This window comes from Musca autumnalis, unplaced genomic scaffold (genome assembly GCF_047663935.1).
Source record: "Musca autumnalis isolate F117 unplaced genomic scaffold, ASM4766393v1 scaffold_3, whole genome shotgun sequence".
Taxonomy (NCBI): Eukaryota; Metazoa; Arthropoda; class Insecta; order Diptera; family Muscidae; genus Musca; species Musca autumnalis.
Window position 1 is genome coordinate 127,672,304 of NW_027411866.1, and position 20,523 is coordinate 127,692,826.

A 20,523-nucleotide genomic window follows, 5' to 3' on the forward strand; every position below is an offset into this window, starting at 1 on the left:
TGAGGTTATCCTGCCACACGGAATCTCAGCAATAGATACGGCAGCCATTCCAAAGTGACTCAATACAATTAACTTCCTGCATAAGGAAATCAACCGACTAGCAGACTGGCCGAGCCGTCAGAACAACTGATCCTCAACCTCTGAGATGAGAATGTCTCTGAGACGACGTTTGAATAGCAACCAATGACTATCACTGATACGCGCAGTGGGATAACCCTTGTCAATGACAATCCGGGACAATCTGTCGCACAGTATTATTAACATGCTTCGGCTTAGACAATCATGGTTTCTGCGAAGAACTAGACTTCACACTGTCCTTGATCGCCTGCGCACACGTACAAAGTTTCTGCGAAGATGCACTGACTGAAGAGATTTTGGGTCTAACCAGAAGTGATCTTTTCTCCAACCAATTTCGTCACTGAAGCACACCACACGGGCGAATGGAGCTGTTGTGATAACGTCAGCTTTTTCCCGGCTTTTACCACTTACCGCTTTACTCAAACTCTTGTGTGACAAAGGAAGGAATGTAGTCAAGTGCGGGGACAACAGCAAACATATGTTCAGTCCTTATATGTATATAGACCTGCAGAAGCCAATAAACTTAGAGTTTTTGAAGTGCTTTAAGAGAAACTAACTAGAACAGCCCTCCATTTCGAAGCCTCTATTCGTAGACTACCATCAGCTTCTTTCTTATTCATACCAAACATTTAAACAACACATTCTCTTCCATAACTTTACAAATGAACTGTGCTCAAGCAAACCTTTAATTCTTTGACTTTTCCTCTCTCTCTCATTTCAGAACTCTAACATCATGTGGTGGACCTATGTGAATTTTTCCTAAAGGAAACTAATTTTAGATACAAAATCTTGGACTGATTTTACCACCAAAAACAAAATGAACAATTTGGAAAGAATAGCTGTTTAAATGCTAATGACTGGCTCATAACTTATGAGCGGAGGTTGGAAAACTCTGGATTGTGTTGTTGTGCAGAGAAGAAAAGAAACTTCCATCAGATAGTTTTCTAATCTCCTTTTGTGGTTGAAATTCTATAGAAAGTCATATCCTCCCTTCTTCAACGTAATTGCACCTCCTTACTATCCCAAAATACGCGAAAGAAGAAAAAGAAACTAACAAAATGGGTGCAAGTGCATCATCAGCCGGAGGTGGTGGTGGTTATCCATCGGTGATGACCTCCTCACAACAGAGTGGCCATTCCGGGGTCATGAGTGGTATGCCACCTGGAACAAGTACCAGTTCCAGTCTATTACTGCCATCAACGGGGGCCAATTCTCTACTGTCCAGCTCCATTGGTGGTCTCAGTGCGGGCGGTCCCCACTTTCGGGAACAACGACGGAAACGTGTTACGGGCTTCGCAACACTCAAACGTAAATTTATAAGACGACGGCGTTCCTCCAAAGCTTGTGATCACGCCCGAGTGTTAAGGGATTTTGTTTCCGATTGGACGCCCCTGGAACTGGCGGCCTTGTGTGAGGAATATGAAGCATTGTCGGCTTTAAGGGATTTATCAGTAAGTTCCATTAGAAACTTCCGATTTTATTTATTATTCATTGCCTTCTCTTTCCGTCTTTAGATGCAAGCGGAGCTGGCCCGACCACCAGCTACCACATACAAACAAGATCTTGCTGCACTCTTTGAAACGAAGACTTGTACAGACTGTGATCTCGTCTTCCGTGGCGCCATATTTCCCGTGCATCGTTGCATATTGTCATCGCGGTGCACATATTTTCGTGACCTCTTAGCCAGTTGTCCTGGCTTTGGAGCACGGATTTGTCTCGAATTACCTGCCTCGCCAATAGATGTTCAAATGTTCGCCTCCCTCTTGCGGTATCTTTATACCGGAGATTTGTGTCCACACGACTCTAGTATTGATATTGGCCTTTTGCGACAGTTGGGTGATGATTTTGGCACACCAAATCCTCTGGAACATGATTTACGGTACTTACTGGAGACAGGTGATTATGCAGATGCCGCCTTGGTCTTCACATCGGAAAGCTGTGGTGGTGGTGGAGGCGGCGGTGTTGTTGGTGGATTTTTGGGTGCTGGCACCAGTGGGAACAGCATGATTGGTGGTGGTGGTAGTGGATCCAGTGGTGTAGGTTTGGGAACATCACTGGGCATGACAGGGGTGCTGGGTGGAGCTGATGCCTATGGTCGTCCCGATTCGGGTAATTCAGAGTACGGGTTTCGTCCCAAACTGGAGCTGCCCTGCCACAAAGCGATTCTCAGTGCCAGATCGCCGTTCTTTCGTAATCTCATAGCTAGACGGACACGCAACATGGATGCCGAATATGCTGAGCGGGCACTGCATGTGCCAACACGTATTGTCCTGGATGAAACCGTGATACCAAAACGTTATGCTCGTGTTCTTTTACATGCCATTTATCTGGATACCGTAGACTTAACATTAATTTTAAGAGGTGCCAATTCTGGTACTACAGCGGCTGGTTCGCTGGGTGAAGTACATGCACTGACGGCAGGCCGTACACGGCCCACGCCCCTCGAAGAGGCCATGGAGTTATATCAGATTGGTCGATTCCTGGAATTAGATATATTGGCCCAAGGTTGCGAAGATCTCATTTTGGAATGGCTGACCTTGGATACGCTGCCAACGGTGCTTAAATGGGGCAGCCAGGTAAGAGGTTTATCCACATCTAAACCTATTCCTATTATTCATGTTTTCTTTTTTCCCCTCCCAGCCCCATGGTTCGGCGTGGGTTTTTCGCCAAGCTTGCCAATATTTACGCGAAGAATTCTCAGCAGTCATTTCATCACCGGTTCTCAATCAACTCGACAAATCACAGCTCATTCATGTTCTACAGTCGAATTTCTTGCAAGCTTCCGAGCTGGAAGTATTGCAGGCCGTTCTGAAATGGGGCGAGCAAGAGCTTATCCGACGCATGGAAGATCGTGAACCCAATCTCCTTTCACACACTGCCCATTCGGTGACACGAAAAGGTGTTAAGAAACGTGATCTCAGCGATGTGGAGTTAAGAGAAATCCTCTCAGACCTACTGCCGTTGGTGAGAATGGATCATGTGTTGCCGCCCAATAGTGAGGTTCTGGCCCAAGCCATACGTCGGGGATTGGTCAGTACACCGCCCTCCCATATGATTGGTGATGAACGTGAAAACCTAAGGGTAAATGCCTGGATCCGGGGTGGTAAAAATCAAGGTCTATTCGTAAGACCACGCCTATTTATGCCCTACTTTGAGGAAATCAAAGCTTTGCTGGAAGATCGCATGACCTCATCACATCATCAGGCGGAGCTAATGAGAATGCGTCGATCCCGGCAAATGCCCGATATACCCGATACCCTGTATATGGTTTCTCGCATGAATGCTGCCTCGAATAGCGGTGTTGGCAATGCCGGTGTGGGTTCAGGGACAGATACTGTAGATATTTTGGCAGCTGCGGCTGCCATACCACCACCAGATACTCAAACATTAGCTGCCATGCTGAAGCGGGAACATAAATTGCGACAGTCTCAATTGTGCCAGAGGGCATTACATCTGCCTCTATCTTCCAAACATGAAATTGATCGGCAAATACGTTTACGTGTTGTACGAGAATTTAATTTGCCCGATGCAGTTTCGGATCTGTTGGAAACGTCACTGCTTGGAAACCCGCGCAATGTAATGCCAGAAGATGTACAAAATATGGCCGATTCCACAACCACAGTGCAATCTGTCGATGATTGTTGCCTATTAGAGGATGACGATCAAAGTCCTCCACCCTCACCGGCGGCAGCATCAGCAGGTTCAGTGCCTAGGCATACCTCAGCGATGGGAGCAAGTTATCTTTCCACTTCATCGGCAGCAACTTCGTGTAGTAGTGCAGCTGCAGTTGGTGGTGGCGCTGGCGGCGATTCATTACCCTCTTGTTATACAAGAAATTTAACATTCCCCCGACAACATGCTGCCGGTCTATTAGGGTTAGGGGCAATGGCAACAGGTTTACCTCCAAATTTTGCCCGTCTTTCTGCCTCAGCACATCATCGTAACGACCTGCCAGCCCTGATAACGGAAGGCGATTATCGTGGTTTTGCCCATGGCAGTGCCATTGGTTTAGATATGGGCGGTGCTGAAGGTGGTGCAATGGGTTGTGCAGATGGTGGTGCGAATGCTGGACATTTATCGGATATGATGCCAGATGTGGCAATGGCCACGGCATCTTTGGGTCAACTGCATCTGGCCAATGCTGGTAGTTCGGCAAGCAGTACGAACGATATGCCGGAATCGTTACAACTGGATTTGGGAGATGGTTCAAGTCATATGATGGGTGGTGCAGGAGCACCAGGAGCAGCAGCGGGACCAATGGGAGGATTACGCGGATTACAGGTTAGTTGGCTGTTAAAAATATGAAATATTTGTTTAAAAGATAAACATATTTTGGATAATGTACATACATATGTAATTACACTGTGCAACATTTTCAAGGCAATTTTGCGCAAACAACTTCTACTGCGGATTTTATGAAAGTGCAAACCCAATCGACCCAATCTTAGATCGGGTTTGCCTGGTTCAAACCGGGCTAAAACTACCCTTTTTCATTTATCGGAGCTTTATCTCAGAAACAAATAAGAATTTTACTTCGCGGTCTTCAGAAAAATGTTGTTCTACATTAAGAAAATGATATTTGCATATCATGAAGTATTTTGCATAACGTCCAGTTCTTGTCGCCTTGAATACAAAGGAATATTTTGAATACAAAGGAATATTTGAAAAAAAAACTAGTGAACTTTGGTGAAATTAGATCTGTCAAATATTTAGGGCCACTAATTCTGATACGTCAAGCATTTTTGCGTTAATATGCAGTTTAAAGACCGGTCTCGGATATTTTTGTAATTTGTACCTAATTAAACAAGGTCCAACATGGTTCAATTGGTAGTATGGCCGCCTTGCACGCTGAATACTTGATGCCCATGAAATGAAATACGAGGTAGGTGCTGGATTTGTGAATGAAAGAATTGCAAAGCTGAAGAGACAAATATATTTTCTACCAGCACCTACCCAGGTAACAGCCGATAGCTAAATAGGGAACAATGGTTATGGTGAAGACACATTGTTTTTCTCTTAATTAATGATCTCCCACACACATTTTTCTTTGGCAAAAAACAGACTAATTAACTGATCATCAGCCCACAAATTTTCTCAATTTTCGTATCAATTTGTTACGAATACCGGAAATTGGGAGGTGCCGTACAATGGGGGCTATATGAAGACGTGGACCTATACCGACAAATTTCAGGTGGAAAGTTTTATACCCCCAAGGAAGACTTAACACCAAATTTCACCCATTTCGGAGGGATATTGAGGCTATATGAAGGCCTGAACCTAAACTGACAAATTTTATGTGGAAAGTTGTTCACCCCCAATGAAGACTTAATACCAAATTTCAGCCATTTTGGCGGGATATTGAGGCCAGAACCTTCAAAATACCGGAAATTGGGAGGTACCGTACTATGGGGGTTATACGAAGACGTGGACCTATACCGACAAATTTCAGGTGGAAAGTTTTATACCTCCAAGGAAGACTTAATACCAAATTTCAGCCATTTCGGAGGGATATTGAGGCCTCAATCTTCGAAATACCGAAAATCGGGAGGTATCGTTCTATGGGGGCAATATGAAGACGTAGACCTATACCGAGAAATTTAAGGTGGAATGTTATATACCTCCAAGAAAGACTTAATACCAACTTTCAGCCATTTCGGAGGGATATTGAGGCCTCAATCTTCAAAATACCGAAAATCGGGAGGTACCGTACTATGGGGGCTATATGAAGGCATGAACATAAGGGGTTGCTCTGGACTTGCCCACGCGAGGGACTACGATAGGGACTATGTTGCTGCATGCTGCGCGAACACAGCCCCCAGTGAGTCGTCGTCGTCAGATTACGAAACTCCTTCGACGTCGGATTACGAAACTCCCCCGCAGCTCAGTACGTTGTGATGGTTACAACGTAATAAGGAAGGATCGCACCAGATGTGGAGGATTAGCTTTCCTTTTGCACCAGTCTGTTCAATACAGACCTAACTCGCTTGAGCCTGCCTCTAACGACCCGTACACGGAATGTATGGCGGTAGCAGTCAGGCGTGGAACTACCGAGATAGAGTTGCTGAACGTATACATCCCGCCGAGAAATAGCTGTATCTCTGATTATAATCCTGACATTAGCCCGCTTTTGGAAGGTCATAATCGTCTGGTCCTGGGGACTTTAATGCGCATCATGAGATGTGGCATTCGGCCCTCGGAAACGACCAGAGAGGTAGCGCTGGCTGAGCAGATTGATAGCTCTACGTTTTGCTCGGTCAATGAGGACGCCCCTACCAGAATTGGAGGAGCGTGTCACAGTTCGCCAGACATAACCATCGTGTCACCTGGTCTGACAAATGACGTCACCTGGCAACCCGTCATTGCCCTTGGATCAGACCATCTCCCCATAATTGTCTCCATCAGTAGACCACCCGATTTCATCACCTCTGAACGCCCGCACTTTCGTCAATCATGGGAAAGCTGATTGGCCGAGTTTCAGAGAGTTCACCAATCACCGCTTCAGAGAATTGCCCAATCCTTCTGATGTTCGGGTAGCGGAAAGGACGTTCCGAGACATCATCAATGCTGAAGCCGCTCACCATATACCTGCTGGTCGAATACCCGAAGTAAGACCAAATTTCCGAGCAGAGGCGACGGGATTAGCAAATGAGCGTGATGACCCCGACGACCCCAGAGTCACTGATACTGGAAGTTAACAGGCTGGTCGGCGAACATAAGCGGAACAAGTGGTTAAATCATCTGAAGAGTTGCAACATTGGAGCCGGTATAAGTAAATTGTGGACAACGGTTAAGTCACTCTCGAACACCGGAAGGAGGGATGACAGGACCTCAGTCACGTTTGGCGACGTTACGTTGACTGACCCGAAGAGGTGTGCAAGTTACTTCAATCGACTGTTTGTCGAGCACCCTGTGAGTGACAGGGCGAAGAGAAGAGTGTTACGTCGCATTAGATCTCTTCCTGCCGAGGATGAACCACCACAGTTTACAATGGATGATTTTGCGAATGCCATCAGGAACGCTAAATCATCCAAAGCGTTGGGCCCTGACGGAATTTCCATGGTAATGTTGAAACAGCTGGATGAGCCGGGAGTGGAGTATCTCATTAAAGTTCTCAACCTGTCGCCAGCCACCCTTATTGTTCCCGAAGTCTGGAAAATGGGCAGAGTGGTCCCGCTACTGAAGCCAGGCAAGGATTCCAGCAAAGGTGAATCGTACAGGCCGATTTCGCTTTTGTCAACTGTAGCGAAGACCCTTGAGGCCTTAGTCCTCCCCAGAATTAGAAATAGCTATCAAGTTGCCAATCATCATCATGGATTCCCTAAGCAGCACAGCACGACAACAGCGCTGCAGGCCATCTCCACACATATTTGTCGAGGACACAACCAGGAGCGGCCGTGTGATAGAACAGTGATGACTTATCAAAAGCCTTGACTTATCAAAAGCCTTTGATACTGTCAAGCACTCCACGCTGTTCGAGGACGTCGAGCAGACAACCCTCGGCCAAGTCTGAAACGTTGGATAATCAACTATATGTGTGGTCGCCAGTCGTATGTGGAATTCAGGAACAAGAAATCCAAGCCCCGTAGAGTGAAACAGGGAGTTCCCCAAGGAGGGGTGATATCTCCGAAACTGTTTAACCTCTACCTTTCCGCCCCCTCCAGACGTCATTGAGATCGTAACGTATGCGGATGATTGTACTATCCTGGCGTCAGGTACCTACCCTGATGACATCTGCGAGAGACTGAACTCCTATTTAACCGATCTTACCCCCTTTTTCCACGCGAGGAATATGCAGATATCCGCAACTAAATCGACGGCCACTGTGTTCACCACATGGACGGCGCAGTATAGAAGAGAGTTGAATATCAGGGTCGATGGTAGCAGAATTCCGACCACAAACTGCCCCCAAACTGAAATGTAGAAACAAGGTCCTCAAGTCCCCATCCGGCAGTACTTGGGGTGCAGACAAAGAAACCTTGTTAACCACGTATAAAGCGAAAGGTCGGTCTGTGGTAAGCTATGCGGCGCCAGTTTGGTCCCCGAATTTATGTTACACACAGTGGGATAAGATTCAAATTTGTCAGAACGCCGCCCTGAGAACAGCAACAGGATGCCTCCTCAAATCTACAGTGGACCATCTACATGAGGAGGCAAAGGTCCTTCCAGTACGGCAACATATTGAGATGCTATCGTTGCAGTACTTGCTCGGGTATTACCGCGAGAGCCATCACAATCACCATCTGCTGGCCACCGATACACCCAGGCATATCAAGAAGGATATTCATGCTCTAGAGACGACGGTCCAACAATATAGGAGAGAACCTCTAGATCAACAGGCATATCAGGCCTGCTTGGATGTTACCGTGTTAGCCATCCCAATCATCATCTTGTGGGTAGGCCCGGCACATACAGGCAGATCAGGAAGGATATCCATGCTCTAGAGGGAGAGGTCCAACGATACAGGAGAGAACCCCTAGACCAACAAGCGTATCAAGCAGGTTTAAATAGTATTCAGTTTCCAAGGCCTTAAGTCCTCGAAATACATCCCCCATCTATTGCAGCTGAGGACCGTCAGCTGCCACGACAAACTAGAGTAGTTTTGGCTCAACTACGCTCGGGATATTGCAGTCGCCTAAATTCTTATTGGGCGGAAATCAACCACGCCGTGCAAGACATCTGCCCAGTATGCGGCATGGGCCCGCACGATACTAAGCACCTAAGCATACTCATCTGACTCCAGTGGATCTGTCGTTACATCCCATCGAAGTAGCCAACTTCCTGGAAGTGGAGATAGACCCAGATCCAGATTGAACAGGAGAACGAACATACAAACATAATAATAAAACACTGTTACAACAACAACTAAATACCAAATTTCAGTCACTTCGGTGGGATACTGAGGCTACAACTTTCAAAATACCAGAAATCGGAGGTACCGTTCTATGGGGGCTATATGAAGACGTAAATCATAGCAATTGACACTTGGGTATAAAAAGTTTCTTGCTGAAAAACAAGAAATAAGGGAACTGATGAAGATCTGTGGCGAGATCTGAAACTATAGTATTCCCTGCCTTACCCCTTGGTAAACATCGCCAATTTTTGCCCACTAATAAATTAAAGTTGTTTTAATAAAATATTAAAACAACGACTATGGGATTAAGCCTGACTATTTTGAAAAACAAAATAGAAGTCGTCATCCCAAACAAAAAAACGCCAACCCTCCTAATAGTAATGTATTTTTGCTATTCATGTACTAAAGAGTGCGAGTAAAATATTTATGAAAGAAAAACTGTTCTCATTTACCCATTTATATAATGTTTTAGTATCATTTTTGAAAAGTAGTAAGGTGAACGCAGACTTTCTGGGCTATGTGTATATACTCGTAGTTTGCTAATTTTGTTACACGCATATCAAATTAATAACACCATACCTTTTTGTTTCTTTACAGCATCAATTACCTCCTAGTAATTATCATCATTTTATGCAAAGATCAAATTCACCATTTGATGTATTGCGACAAGGTCAACATTCACCAGCACCACATCCTGCGCCACAACAACATCCACCACCTGGGACGTACAATACAGGACCACCACGTTTCTTATAGAGTTTGCGTGTGGCCCCCGATGAGGGCCTTTATTTTAGCATGCCTTTTTGACAAAAAGCACAAACCCAACCACAACATCTAACTACCATCACTATACAAATCTATGGCCAGACGACGAACCCCAACACCAACAACATCAACTATGAAAAACCAAAATATCTTTATGTAAAGTCTTTACAAACTAAACCACCACCACCAACAACAACCAAAATGCCACACACAAACAAACACTTCAATTTACCTAACTTAAATCTATTCTCCTAAAGAAAAAAAACAAAAAATCGAAAACATCAAAAAATTATCAGCTAAAATAAAGTACACGCGCTCAACTAAAAAAGGGATATATAAAATACATACAAATACGAATAAAAACCAAAACCAACAGCAAACTTCTTTCAAAAGGAAGTTGTGTAACAAAAAAGACAATTTTTTTTATGTCATACCCTTAATTTTGTTGTTTTGTTTTTATTTTTACCCTACTTAAAACAATTTAGTTTATAACAAATATGAAATTAATATTATTTTATGTGTAAGGGGTGTAACCAAAATGAATTGTTGAATATTTTAATTTAATTAAACTGATAAATTAGAAATGCAGTGACAGTAATGTGAAAGTGAATTATTTTTGTGTAAACAAATTGCTAATTTATTAAAAGAGGGGCATATGTATATGTGATTTATTTTTGTTTCATATATGTATATCTAAACACAAAAGTTAATAAATAAAGATAAAAGAGGTGCATAATCTTAAAATATTTTTTGAGTTAATTTTGTAAAATTATTTTGATTTGATTTTGTGTAAAAACGTGAATTGATATGGAAAATTGTTTCCATAAAAATTGTTGTTCTTGAGTATGACCTTTTTTCTTTTAGTAAATTAGCAAAATGTCCATTCTTATTCTGAACGTAAATTCCCCGTGAGTTTCCTCACTCTCTCCCTTATGTTGAAACGGCACGGAGACAAAACTCACGGATAGTTTACATTTAAAATAAGACCGATAATCTCTTGAATAGTTTTAGAGTCATAAGTAACTTAATTGGACTTGAAACATTGACAAAATATTGCAATATTAACTTTGTTAACTTTAAATCATATATACATATGTATGTATTCCCACACTAGATAGTCTCAGTAAATGTTTGTATCCAGAAGCTACGATATAGAGGACAATCATTAATAGTTCCCTCGGAATTTACCGCACGGAAAATAATTTAAAAAAGGGGAAATTCTTTAAAATCAACACATTAAAACGGCGAAGGGGCTACTAGAATTACCTAAAAAATTGTAAAATTGATGTAAGGGAACAAACTCTGCCCGAAATTTTTATTCATGATTGACCTGTTTATAGTAATAAACTGTAGGTCCATTGAAACGACTTTCTTCGCATTTGAATTTCGATAAAACGAAAACGAAGATTTGGCCAAAATTGACGAGAAAACCAGGGGCTGGATTCTTGTTCTATGAAAATTTGAAATGAAAAATATTTCCTTTATAATTTTTTTCATTTGACAGTTTTTCCCTTTATAAAAGTTTTCATAGAAACAGAATTGAGCCCCAGTTCGGTAGATATTGCCATTCATAATATGAGCTATTTTTATATCCAGGGGAACAATTAAAAAAAATGCTTAAAGGATTACCACCTGTTGTAGAACTCAAGAAATTAATTTTCATGATTTTTTACAGAAATCTACCAAACATTTTAATATATATATGGTCTGTTCCAGTACTGCAAGAATCTACTAATTTTTAAAACTTTTTTCGATAACATAAAGGAAAAAATGTTATTGTAGTAAAGTAAAAATGTTATCGTAGTAAAAATGTTATCGTAGCTTCTTGCAGGTTCTGGAACAAAGCAATATTTGCTCTGTTCCAGTACGCGAGGAAAAATAAAATAGCTCTCTACGTGTAAACGCTACGGTGATCTATTAAAGCGGTTCTTAAGGCAACAATCCTACCTACAAAAAAAAAAAAAAAACAATATGTCTATATAAATGACGTATTTTCCAAAATTGAGAAAAATTATCGTCTTTAGGAGCACGTCACGCCCACATCTTCCAATATTTTGACCTAATTTTTTTGTTTCCTTAGTTTCAATATTATTACTATCGAATCCCATATGGAAATTAACAATCGATGACGATAAAAAATCGATTTTTGAACCACTGTGCGGTAAATGTATCCATAATAATATGCGACCAAAAATGTACCTAGAGCGCACGATAAGGCTTCTGTATCGTCAGTTGCTTGGCAAATGACTGCAAATGTGTGAAGTATTATGTTTCTTAACGCCGATGTACTTAACAACTGCCAAGCTACGTGTTTCAAAACCTTAAAAATACGCATTTTTAAAGCAGGTAAAAAGCAAACATGTATCATTTTTATTTCTGATGCATTTAGTTGCATTTTCGAGGAACAATATATGAGTGTGCAACTGAAATATTTTGACGAAGTTTAAACACAAAGCAACTGATGATACGGAAGTCAGTCTAACTCCCCAACGGATCAATCGATTCGGTACAAAATGTGGCCTTCATAATATTTTGTCCACGACACTCTCACTCTTAGATATGGGCCAAATCGTTTCACTCCGTTGGTCCTCCCCCACAAAAGTTAAATATTTTGACGAAGTTTAAACAACACAAAGCAACTGACGATACGGAAGTCAGCCTAACACTCCAACGGATCAATCGATTCGGTACAAAATGTGGCCTTCATAATATTTTGTCCACGACACTCTCGTTAGATATGGGCCAAATCGTTTCACACCGTTGGGTACCTCCCCAACAAAAGTTAAACAAATTTTCGATAAAATGGTGCGCACAATAACTCTGGAAGGGAGTAACCGATTTGGTCCATAGTTTGCACATTGTACTATTTCATATGGACTATATCGATCCAAACTTTCGGGTACCTCCCACACAAAATTACGTAAATGTGCAGTTTAAGACCAGCTCTCGAATCGCTTTGATTTTAAAGCGATTTGGTCAATACTTTGCACATCATAATATTTCTACGATCAGGTTTAAATATGGACTAAATCGGTATACTCTTTCGCATACCCCCACACAAAATTTGGATAATGCACGGCTTAATAGCTCGTTTCGGATAGTTTTAAATTTTCTTGCAACAAGTTTTTCATGCGGGCACTGCTATGACTGCGCAATATTTTTCGGGACAAATTTATACTTCCTGAGATAATGGCCCAAAGTTAGGATTAGGTTTGGGGATGTTCACTCACTAAATTGTGACTGTGTCACTCGGAGACCTTCCGGTCCATTGTTATCATGCAAGGAAAGTACTGTAATGATAAAAGATGGGAGAAAAAGAGAAGAGAAACAAATAAAAAAGGAAAAAAGGAAAATGTATATAAAGCAATTAAGTAAAATTGAAAAAGACAGGTAATTTATAAGAAAGAAAAAGTTTGGGTGGTTGGAAGAAATTGGGAAATACGGTTCCCGTTCCATTCCCGTCCCAGGCACTTCAGATTTCTGATGATGTTGTAGATTATAGCAGGTTCCACAGTTCAATAAAAGGTTAGACAAGGTGGAAAGTGAACACCCACTAATCTATGCCGCCTGCAAGCCAAAGCTGGACATCGACACAGGAGGTGCTCGATCGTCTCCGTCTCCTCCTCATCCTCACAGAGTCTGTAGTAGTCAGTAACGTCTTCGTCCCATTTGATGGTTAAGGCCCTGATATAGCAGTGTCCAGTAATAACTCCTCCCGTCATTACTCTAACTTCAGCTTTACTCAGGTTCAACAGTGAGTTCGTTCTTTTGGCTGACAGAGTTGGCCAAATGGAGCTTGACATATTCCACCTAGGTTCATTATGCCATAATTCACTGGCTCTTTCGTCAGAGAACGTCTCAATATTTCGAAAAAAAATGACAAATGGGTGGTTTAATGGCCCAAAAGCTCTTCTCATGATTCGCAGTCTTCAGGTCGTGAGCGACATAATAAGTAGTCGATTGCTCCTGGTTCTTCTTTATCTTCACATAACCTGCGCAGTAGCCAGCAATTGCACCCTTTCCCATTTGCAAGACATTGATTTTATTCTGCAGTGACCCGTAGTTATTCCTACAGTTTGTTTCAGTAGCACTTTGCTGGGATAGGAATGGACAGATTGTCTTGGACACCACCTTACAATTAGGTTCATTATGCCAAATCAGCCTAGTCGTGTCCTGCTATCTTTGTTCTAGCTACCGCATTAAATGGCACAAGGGTGGTTTGATTGAGATTCACATAATTTGAAGTCGATCGAACCGTCCGAAAGTGTGTCTGAGCGGCTTGTTAACATAAATTCCCTTTGCGTTTTCTCACTCTCTCCTTTAGTTTGAAATGGAGGAAAGACAAAAGTCAAATGCATTTTTTTTGTATTTCATATTTTTTTCAAAATTTCATGTTCGGTTCAATCCTTTGAACATCTCCCCCACAACAGTTCAACAATGTGGGATTAAATACAGTTTATGGGCTGTTCGAGGATCACTTAGAAAATTCAACAAAATTTTGGAAATTGTTGCTTAAGTGCATTTACAGGGCGTTCGAGTATTGTTTTGAAGTAGTCTTTGTGGTTCTGATTACAACATATATATTTTCTGCCTTGGGCAAGTTCATACTTCCTGATATAATGTCCGGAAAATTAAAAAAAAACTACGATTACCAACTGAATTTGTTGGCGGACATGATAAATATCGAAAGGAGTGACTCCCAAACTTCGAAATCCAATTCAAGGAAACTTCTCGGATCATTTTAAAATTTTAATAGCAGATAGTCCTTGCGGTCGTAAGTACTTTTTTAGGCGATACAATATTTCCAGAGATATGGACCCGAAATGTCCTCACGTCTCAAGCAAAAAGTGCAGCTAAGTCAAGGGTTTGACTGCGGATAGTCTTTGTGTTCTTTATTACAACAACGCTATCATTTTATATTCCATACCTTCATCGATAATGGCCCGAATGTTCCAAAGGCCCGTCCAAGTGGTGTTCTTGTAATATGAAGGTTTATGTATTTTATTTGTGTGGACTGTGTCGAATGGATTTGTCAGATGAACAATTATGCCTGTTCATAAGTCCTTTAGGGTTGTTGTAATTGTTGTGCCGACAACTAGTGCAAAACCGACTGATTTCTTTTTTATGTACTTGTTTATATTTCAATGTTTACGTAAAATTAGTGTCTTATAACTCATAAACAAAGAAAAATATTTGAATAAAGATTCCATTTAGACAGTCACTGCTTAATTTATCCCATCAGTTACTTATTTTCTTGTAAATTCATTTTGTTGCACACCTTATATATAAATATAAATTCCCTCCCCATTCTATGCCCCTAAATTGCCCCACCTTTGCCTACAAAGTAACACACAAACTCACACACATTTCTTTTTCTATTCCACTCAGCTACACTCTCTCTCACACACACACACCCAACTACTATTACTCCGATCCTTCTCTTCTATATAAATATATAATATAAATATTAAATATCTAAAAAAAGAACAAAAACATATTAGTTTATAAAGTTGTTTAATATATTTTTAATTTTCTTTTAAATTTATTATTAGATTTTAGTAATTTATATAATTGATAAACAAAAACAAAAAACAAAACAAACGAATACAAGACGTTGTTAGCAAATATTTTTATTGTATTTAAATTTGAACAAACCAAGAAAAGTAAATAAAAGTAAGAAAAAAAACACACAAAAACAAAACAACTCGAAATAATTTAGTTGTAAAATAATAAATAAATAAAATAATAAATTAAACAAACATAACCTATAAATTGTGAAATGAACAAAATTTGCCCACTCCCCCTTAATGAAAAAAAAAAAACAAAACAAAATAAGAAAATCTGTGTTTGAATTACACTCTATTATTAAAACAAGTATCAAAAGAAAACAAAAAACAAGTTAAATAAATTTAAATATGAAAACAAATTATAAATATTAATAATAAAAACAAAAACATGTTATAATTTACAAAATTATTAAGCAAGAAAAAAAAAAACAAAAACAAAACATAAAATAAAAATAAACCTAAAAATGAAATATAATAATTATAAATAAAGCCTTTGAATGAAAATGAACCAATTCAAGAAAAAATAATTTCTACTTTTTATTCCTTTTTTAAATGGACTTTAAGGGATCACCGAGTTTTTATACCCTACACCCACTAGGTCTTCATACCCAAAGCATGATTTCATAATTTCTGCTTAAAACGCTCGAAAGACTTATCGATATGCATATTTGAGAAATGATAGATAACGCAAACACCATATCTTTCTGGGTACACTCGACGCTCGTCATACACCTGCTGGTCGAATACCCGAAGTGATACTAAATTTCCCAGCAGTGGCGACTGGATTAGCAAATGAGCGTTGTGAGCTTCGTCGTGTCAACCCCAGTGATCCTAAAGTCATGGAGTCATCACGGAACAAGTGGTTAAATCATCTGAAGTGTTGCAACATTGTGCAAGTTATTTCAATCGACAGGTTATCAAGCACTACGTAGCATTAGATCTCTTCCTGCCGAAGATGAACCATCACAATTTACAATAGATGATGTTGCGAATGTCATCCGGAACGCTAAATCATCCAAAGTGTTGGGCCCTGTTGGAATCTCCATACTAATGCTGAGACAGCTGGATAAGCTGAGAGTTGAGAATCTCGATAAACTTCTCAACCTGTCGCACCCACTGGAAAATGGTCAGGGTGGTCCCGCTGCTGAAGCCGGATGCCAGCAAAAGTGACGCCCGTAGGAAAGATCCTTGAGGCCTTAGGGCTCCCGAGCGTCAGAAATATCTATGCAGTTGCCGAGGACTCAACCAGAGAGCCGTGTGATAGAGCAGTGATGATGGCGCTTGACTTATCAAAAGCCGTTGATACTGTCAGACACTCTGTTATGTATTACCTTATAAATGTGTCTAATAGTAATAGTATGGCAACTCTATACTTTGTTTTGTGTTTTTGACATTCATAATATATGGCAACCATATATGTACAATCTTTTCTACTTTTGAATTAAACTGCCTTTTTTAGTCTTAAGTTAACTTCTTGTAGATAAACATTAAACAACTGAATTGAAGTAAAAGCAGTCTCATTCTTTGGATTCAACATTTGGTGTCAGGAGCAAGCAGCTTGCAAAGTTGATTGCTGAAGCTCTGCAACAATCTGTTGGTTCAACACCGACACAGCCAACCAGTGGCGATGGATCAAGAACAGCAAATGCGGCTGTATCCATCTCGCCGTACAAAAGTTCAGAAGGAACATTGGTGAAAGATTATTTCGAAAGATATGAATGGGCACTGCAGTCGGGGCGTGTGCCAACGAGTGAATACAAGAAGTTTTTGTTAGTTCACATGGGACCAGAACTTAATAACGCTCTCAGGACGTTGGTAAGTCCTAAGTCACCAACTGAAGTCGAATATGATGAAATGAAGCGGAAGCTGTGTGACCATTTTGATGGCAAGAAAAACAAATATGCAGAAAGCATCAAATTTCGAAACATCATACAATCAAAGGAGGAAACAATATCGGCCTACACATTACGTCTACGGCAAGGAGCAGCACATTGTGAGTATGGTGAATTTTTAGACAGGATGTTGACGGAACAATTTCTTTGTGGCCTTGAGGCACGGAATATATGTGATGAAATAATTGCAAAAGAGCCTACCACATATAATGATGCATATGATATTGCTGTAAGGTTAGAAGCTTCACACAAATCGGCGAATGAAATGAAAGCAAACAACCACCATGATGCCGGAGAAGAAGCAACGCTTAAGGTAGGATTCAGCAACGTCAAGTTCAAGCGGAGCGAAAAGACATCGAGTCCAATTATAGATAAGAAATGCCAGGGTTGTGGTGGACCGCACCAAAGAGAAAATTGTATATTCCGGAATGCAGTGTGTTTTGCCTGTAGAAAGAAAGGCCATATCTCAAAAGTGTGCAAATCCAAGACATATCAGGTGGATGCTGAAGACAAATCCGAAGATTCGGATGCTGTGCAGAGTTTAAATCACATGCTTCATAAGAATGGTAAGGTAAAGAAGCACGTTTTAAATGTACGGATAGAAGATGTGATTATCCCAATGGAGTTAGACACAGGGTCTCCGTGTGGAATTGTGAGCGAAGACACCCTGTCAAAAATAAAGAAGAATGCCAAACTAATCAAGACGGAAAGGCAATTCACAAGTTATAGTGGTCACAAGGTGCAAAGTCTTGGCCGTATAGTAGTCAATGCACAAATTGGTTTCAAAGCAAAGAAATTGAACTTATATGTCGTCAAAGGCAAATGTGATTCGTTGCTGGGAAGAGAGTGGATCACACATTTTGTTGATGAAATTGACTTCAAAGCGGTATTTGGGTCTACGGATGGTGTCAATTCAATTAAAACGACAAATAAAGAAATAAGTGGAAAAGGGAATGACGCTTTACGGAATGTAATAGCGTCTGTGGCAGAAGGGGCTACGTCTTAATCGGTCGAAGTGTGTATTTGCAGCGTCATCAGTCGAATTTCTGGGTCATCGAATTGACGGAGAAGGTATACACAAGTCGGACATGCACATTCAAACTTTTCCTGGGGAAGGCCACATATTACGGGTCGTTTATTCCAAAGTTGTCGTCTAGAGCTAGACCATTAAGAGAAGTGCTCTCTAAGAAACCATTTCATTGGACTGCCGAAGCTGATATGGCATATAAGGATTTGAAGAGTACCTTGATTTCAGACCAAGTGCTGATACCATATGATCCTCAGTTGCCTCTGGTACTTGTAACCGATGCAAGTAAGACAGGCCTCGGCGCGGTGCCATTGACCCAGATCTTGCATCCTGAAAAGAGTCTCCCTACGTTATGTATTAGCCGAATGGCGAATTATGCGGACTACTTGTCGAATTTTGATTTTGAGGTCATTTTCAGAGATACTAAGGCGAATGTTAACGCAGACTTCTGTTCAAGGGCAATTGATACAAATATGATTGGCAAAATCGAAGATGAATATGACGATTTTGATGGTTTTGTTATAGGAAAAATAGAGCAACTACCGACAACAGCAGAGCGAATTGCAGCGGAAACGCGGAAAGATGACAAGTTGGGTAAGATTGTGAGACTCTTAGAAGCGGGGAAATGTCTAAAATCGCATGGTTACAAATCACCACTTGTAAATTACAAACTGTCCGGTAACTGCTTAGTATTTGAACATCGTGTTGTAATTCCGCAGAAACTCAGACACAGATCTTTTGTATACTGGCCAGGGCTAGACAAGGATATAGAAGATGTGGCGAAGGCTTGTGAGGAATGTGGACAGTTCGCAAACGAACCAGTGAAATTTGGAGGACATCATTGGCAATACCCAAATGGGCCATGGGAACGTATCCACATTGATTACGCCGGTCCCTTTGTGGGAAGAATGTTGCTGGTTGTTACTGATGCTTACAGTAAATGGATTGAAGTTAAGATTACATCATCAACTTCGTCAGCAGCTACGATTAATGCCTTGGATGAGCTTTTTGCGAGTTATGGAATTCCGATAATAATTGTATCAGACAATGGTACGGGATTTGCATCTGAAGAATTCAAAGATTATCTGACAAAAATTGGAGTCAAATACCACAAATTCTCTGCCCCCTATCACCCGGCTACGAACGGGCAAGCCGAAAGATCAGTGCAAACCATTAAAGCGGCCATGAAAACGTTGGGTGCGAACAAGGAAAACCTACAACTGCGGTTAAATCAGTATTTACGACATTACAGAATTGCCCCTCATGCAACCACTGGCAAATCTCCCGATTCATTATTTCTTGGAAGAAAACTGAGAACACGACTCGATCTGTTGAAACCCGATGAACTACAATTTAGCATGTCTGAAAAGCAGTATATCAAGTTCACCCCGTCATATCGCGTATTTGAGCCAATGCAAGATGTATACTTTCTATCAAACAACAAGAGGTGGGATAAATGGCTAAAAGGTATAATAATACGGCGAACAGGCGACTTGCATTATGAAATTTTGCATGAAGGGAAGGAAGTCAGACGACATGTTGACCAGATCAGGAACAGAGTCCGGGATAATGCAAACGGGAACCGAGCACTTGCCGAGTCAAGAAATGTCATCCGATGCCCAACACCTCCTCGGTTAGGTTCAACGCCACAACGGTCAAGTTCTAATTCGGATGGCGGAAACATCGCGGTAAATTATGGTCCTATAGCAGAGAGTGAATCGGAAGAGCCGAACAACAATGACGGATTCTCTACACCGCAGTCCGATTTTCATGGATTCGCATCTGTTGACATGGAACCTACATCGAATACGACTGAAGGAGAACATGTTGCTTTACCACGGAGATCGTTAAGGCCAAGACGACAAAGAATCATATTCTCTCCATAATAAACATACACAAGGGGGAGGAAATGTTATGTATTACGTCATAAATGTGTCTAATAGTAATAGTATGGCAACTCTATACTTTGTTTTGTGTTTTTGACATTCATAATATATGGCAACCATATATGTACAATCTTTTCTACTTTTGAATTAAACTGCCTTTTTTAGTCTTAAGTTAACTTCTTGTAGATAAACATTAAACAACTGAATTGAAGTAAAAGCAGTCTCATTCTTTGGATTCAACACACTCCACACTGTATGAGGACATTGAGCAGACAATCCTCCGGCCATGGGTGGACGCCATGCGTGGAATTCAATAACAAGAAGTGCAATCCCCGTAGAGTGAAACTGGGAGTTCCCCAAGGTGGGGTGATATCTCCAACCATCTGGTGGGTAGGCTCGACACACCCAGGTACATCAAGAAGGATATCCACGTTCTAGAGGAAGAGGTCCAACGATA

The 20,523-nt window shown here is 41.0% G+C and overlaps 1 protein-coding gene across 3 annotated transcripts in view; it reads left to right on the forward strand.

Annotated features, from left to right (window-relative positions):
- Nucleotides 1–10,022, forward strand: part of LOC141397719 (BTB/POZ domain-containing protein 7) — a 50,732-nt gene extending 40,710 nt beyond the window's left edge. For all 3 annotated transcript variants that reach the window (XM_073974359.1, XM_073974360.1, XM_073974361.1), the window contains 4 exons: nucleotides 800–1,529; nucleotides 1,593–2,654; nucleotides 2,719–4,359; nucleotides 9,527–10,022. In XM_073974359.1, the coding sequence (XP_073830460.1) occupies nucleotides 1,137–1,529; nucleotides 1,593–2,654; nucleotides 2,719–4,359; nucleotides 9,527–9,685 (3,255 nt within the window). In that variant the 5' untranslated portion in view covers nucleotides 800–1,136 and the 3' untranslated portion in view covers nucleotides 9,686–10,022. The remainder of the gene's footprint in view (nucleotides 1–799; nucleotides 1,530–1,592; nucleotides 2,655–2,718; nucleotides 4,360–9,526) is intronic.
- The last annotated feature ends 10,501 nt before the right edge of the window (nucleotides 10,023–20,523 follow it).